Below are 4,638 nucleotides of genomic sequence, written 5' to 3'. Positions count from 1 at the left end.
CGAAACTCCCGTCTTCGCAGGATAGCCACAGGAACTTTCAACACTTTCGTGAAGACCCTCGGGGCGGTCGCCACGCCGAAGGGCAGGCACTGGAACTGGTAAAACCGGCCCTGCCATTGAAAGGTGAGGAACCGGCGACTGTCCGCATCTACCGGGATGGTAAAGTATGCGTCCTTGAGATCCAACTTTGCCATAAAATCTCCTGGTCGAACCAGGTTCTTGATAACTCCCAGAGTTTCCATCTCGAATTTCTGAACATTTAAGAACTTGTTTAATGGTTTCAGGTTGATAACAGGACGAAGACCTCCTGTCTTTTTTGGCACTGTAAACAAAGTTGAAACAAACTGATTGTGTTGATACTGAACTTCCTTTATTGCCCCTTTGGCAAGTAGAGTCTCTACCTCTCCGCTCAGAACTTCTATCTGAGCTGGACTTCTTGCTCAACAAGATGGCAGATGTCGTTGCACCGGAGGCGTTCTCGCAAATTCCAACCTGTACCCCCTGACGCACTGAAGAACCCAAGGATCGGAAGTCAACTGCCTCCACTCCTGCATGAAGTGGGCTAGCCTGCCTCCGTGAAGTAGCTGAGTAGTGTTGGGTACATGTTGAAATTCGGTCAAACGCCGGCGTGCTTCTCCCTCTGAAGCCGTGTCTGTTACTTGGACTGCTTCTGCTTCCCGTCCCCCGACTTAGACTGAAAGGACTGGTTGCGGTTGTAGAACTGTCGGGTTTGTGAACCCCTGTAACTGTACTGGCCATAATTGGCCCGTGGCATGTAGCGGGAGTTTCTGTAGCTGTAGCTGAACCCTCCGCCAGTTGCTCTGCCGCCGCCGCGACGAGCACCACGCCTCGGCACTGAAGACTTCCCCTGGTCGTCCTGGCTGAGCATGCCAACCAGCACTTTCGTCTCTGACGACAAGTCCTTAGCCTTTGACCCCATGTCAGGCGGGAACAGGAACTCTGGGTCTTCAGATGCTGCCTTGAAAAGGTCTCTAAACTTCTTCTGGGATGACTCTGCTATGAACGTGCGTCGGGTGAACGCCAACTGAGAATGTAGCGACCCCAGCAACACAAGTGCTGAACCAGCACAGTCACTCATCTCTAGCTGCAACTCTTCAAAGTTCTCACTATTACAACGCTGAATCATCTGCCACAGATTCATCAAAGGTGTACCAATATGCACCAAGTTCGAATGGATGTTCTTTAGAGCCTTATCATGAGAAATGATCTGCTCACCCTGCTTCTTGTCATTGTCGACGACAGCCCTGGCTATGTTGTCGTTGAAACTCGGTGCAACCATCGTGGATGGAGCGTTGTCGGGCATGCTGAACTTCTGCTGCCACGCCTCTAAGTCTGTACCCCGGCGCTGCTGGTCATGCTTGAAGTACTTTTCTACTTCAGAAAAGACAACATCGTCGGCTACCCATGAGTGCATGGTGTCCTTGTTCGTCGGGTCGAACGGCTTCCACACCGAGTCGCTAGCGCCAGAGTCGCCGCCGACGCTCTCTCCTTCCGCCCCGTCGTGAGACGGGGAGCGCTGCTTGCCACTGCGGGCGCTAGCGCTATCTTCCTTCCGGCGTTTCTCAGGAACTGCCACCGCCGGATGCTCGCCGGAGTCACCGCTGACGCTCTCTCCTTCCGCCCCGTCGTGAGACGGGGAGCGCTGCTTGCCACTGCGGGCGCTAGCGCTATCTTCCTTCCGGCGCTTCTCAGGAACTGCCGTCTCTGGACGAGCGCTGCGTCGTTTCCTCGGTGAAGATTGCTCAAATTGAGCTAACATCAGCTCCTGGAACGCCTCTAGCCTCTGAGACATGGACGCAAAACTCTGCTCCAAGGCAGAGATGCGGACGTTTGTTGGCGAAAACTCCGTTTCGCTATCATGCGTCTTCTTGCTTCCGTCGCCGCCACCACTGCTTATGTCTCCGTCAGACGGCAAGTTGCCGTCTTGCTGAACCGTGGGCGGCTGCTTCTGTTCGCCGTCGCCTTCCTGCTGGCTTCCGTCAGCGCTGAGAACCGGCATAGCCGGAGAAGACGACTTCTGACGACTGTCATGGCGGTCGTTTTCACGCACATGGTGCGCCGACCCGCCCGGGCTTGTCCCGCCTTCCTCGCGCTCCCTGCCGCTGGAACGCCGCCGGGAACCGCCACGTTCGCGCTTGGAACTCTCCTCGGTCGCCCTAGGACCCGAAGGCGCCCTCGAACGATGTCTATCGCGTTGCTTTTCACGCCTAGACCCCATGATACCAACGCAAAACACGAAGGTGTTTACAGGTTGCTCAAAAAAATTAGACTGGTGCGCATGCGCAGGGAGGGTGACCCTTCAACTTTGGGCGATACCAACTAGAGTCTACACGGGGGTGGACAGGCTCAATCACCTGAAGTATTCTGTCTGCCTGACATAAGAGGGAATGCGGTAGACAATGGTCTTTCTTCAACTGTTGGGGGCAAAATTTTTGAATTGATTCAGAACCAGAATCTTTTTTTTTTTTTTGCAAATAAGTCAACATGAAGAAGTGAATCCGAGAACCAACAAATTAAATTGGTGTGGCCTTAGCATCAACAAATATACATACTTTGGACCACCACGGACAAGCTAGTATGGATCTGGAGATTTGAATATTAATAGGTCAAATAAGATGCTAAGGAACACAACCTGAAACTTCAAAAGTACACTGGACAGAAACGACAAAGGTCAGACTACAGTTTATGTACACTTTATTACTTCCATAACCTATTGAACAATAACAGAAGAAAGAAACCACTTTGAAATGAACCTAACTGTCCACACCGTCATAATTGCACAGGCGTTCAAAGTAAAGTTACATTGTTTTTTTATTTATTACAACCACCTTGGGCATACCATGATTATGATGGTGCCTGTGCTGCTATGTAACTCTATACTCTTTGTACATGGATAGAGAAGTGTTAGCACACAGCATAGCATATATAGCTTCCAGCACAAAACTGAACACCAACCATAAGGTCTAATATTAAATTCTGGCTGCAAAGTTGCCAATGTTTCAAACGCAACATCTAGCAATTTTCTGGAAAGTTCCACATAGGTCAATGGCGTACATTTTATACTGCCGGCATATGCTACTACCATGTGCACCCAATATATACCTAACTCCTATGGAGGGGGTACGGTACCGAGTGTTTGGAAGGCAGCAAACGTAGTCCCCATTCCAAAGTCAAAGGGGGCAACCAAACCCAGCGACATGAGACCTGTGTCTCTCCTCCCTGTCCTAGCCAAGTTGTTGGAAAGGTGCATACTGAAGAGACTCCTCCCGTCTATCACACCTGTCATCACCAACCAGTATGCCTACCTCAAGGGCTCGTCCACCGTCATCGCCGTCATCAGGATGATCCATACATGGTTGAGCGCTCTCGACTCCAGGGATCAAACCTGTGTTCAGACCCTTTTTGCTGACATGAGCAAAGCGTTTGATAGGGTGAGCCACGCAATACTACTACAGCGGGTGAACGACGTTGTGCCAAGTCCACGGATGGTAGCGTGGTTGCAAAACTACCTACAGGGTCGCACTCAGCGAGTGGCTGCCAACGGCGAGTTCAGTGGCTGGCGGCAGCTTACGTCAGGGGTACCGCAAGGTGGAGTGTTATCGCCTTATCTGTTCCTTCTGTTCATGAGCTCACGCGAAGTGGTCCATAGCGACACTTTAGACGTGGGCTACGCAGACGACGTGAGTTTGTCCAGATCAGTCTCCCTGAAGAATGCTGGCACGGACACTACTATGACAGAGGAAGCGTCGCAGCTTGACACCTGGGCGGACCGCAACGAGATGCTCCTGAACGGCAAGAAAAGCCAAGCGATGCTGATCTGCTTTAGCAGAAACATACCAGCTCTACCACCTCTGTCTCTCGGTGGCGAACCTGTTCCAGTCACTAACGTGGCCAAGGGGCTTGGCTTCATCTTTGACGACAAGCTCTCCTGGCGTGAGCATGTGAAGTCTACGGTGTCTAAGGCCTCGAGCAGGCTTCACTACCTCCGTCTGCTAACAAAACAGGGCATGAGCGTGGAAGATCTCATCCAGGTGTACCTGAGTCTCATCCGCCCTGTTCTGGAGTACGGACATGTCCTGTTGGTGGGTTGCAGTGAGGACCTGGCAGCTAGCATGGAGAGAGTTCAAAGGCGCGCCCTCCGGATTATCTCACGCGGCGGCAGGCGTTCCGTTCCGGACCTGCCTTCCCTGAAGGAAAGGAGAGAAGCCGCTGTAGTGACCCTCTTCAAGGCCATGCTAAGACCGGATCATCCACTGCATGACCTGGCTCCTGTCCAAAGACACTCAGCCACAGGCAGATCCCTGAGGAACAGCCACGACTTCACGATCCCTCACGCAAGAACCAAGCGTCTGCAGCAGTCCTTCCTGCATTGCGCGATCAGACTGTACAACGACTCACTGCAGAAATCGGCATGAACTGTGTATATATTGTAAATAATTCTTGTATGTGTCTTTGTATATGTTTTTAAGTAGATGTGTTGTGTGAATTTTTTTTTTAATGAGGGAAATGTGAAAATTTGTACCCAATTCAGAGGGGGTGCTTTTTGCACTCCCCCCTGCTGATGTACATTTTTTGAGTGGAGAATAATAAAGATCAAACTTGTTTTTTTTCAACTCC

At 51.3% G+C, this 4,638-nt stretch overlaps 1 protein-coding gene across 2 annotated transcripts; it reads right to left on the bottom strand.

The window, feature by feature from the left end:
* Positions 1-323: 323 nt before the first annotated feature.
* LOC109463785 lies at positions 324-2,401 on the bottom strand. Of its 2 annotated transcripts, XM_019760647.1 has the most exons (2): positions 1,693-2,401; positions 324-1,566 (listed from the first exon to the last, which is right to left on the bottom strand). In XM_019760647.1, the coding sequence occupies exons 1-2, from the start codon at positions 2,237-2,239 to the stop codon at positions 656-658; spliced, it is 1,458 nt and encodes a 485-aa protein (XP_019616206.1). In that variant the 5' UTR covers positions 2,240-2,401; the 3' UTR covers positions 324-655. The 2 variants fall into 2 exon arrangements, with proteins under 2 accessions (XP_019616206.1, XP_019616205.1); XM_019760646.1 differs by having other exon boundaries at positions 324-2,401.
* Positions 2,402-4,638: the final 2,237 nt, after the last annotated feature.

Source organism: Branchiostoma belcheri, unplaced genomic scaffold (assembly GCF_001625305.1).
Source record: "Branchiostoma belcheri isolate BF01 breed outbred unplaced genomic scaffold, Haploidv18h27 scaffold13, whole genome shotgun sequence".
Taxonomy (NCBI): Eukaryota; Metazoa; Chordata; class Leptocardii; order Amphioxiformes; family Branchiostomatidae; genus Branchiostoma; species Branchiostoma belcheri.
The sequence above is the reverse complement of the archived record's forward strand: the minus strand, read 5'-3'. Positions and strand labels throughout refer to the sequence as shown.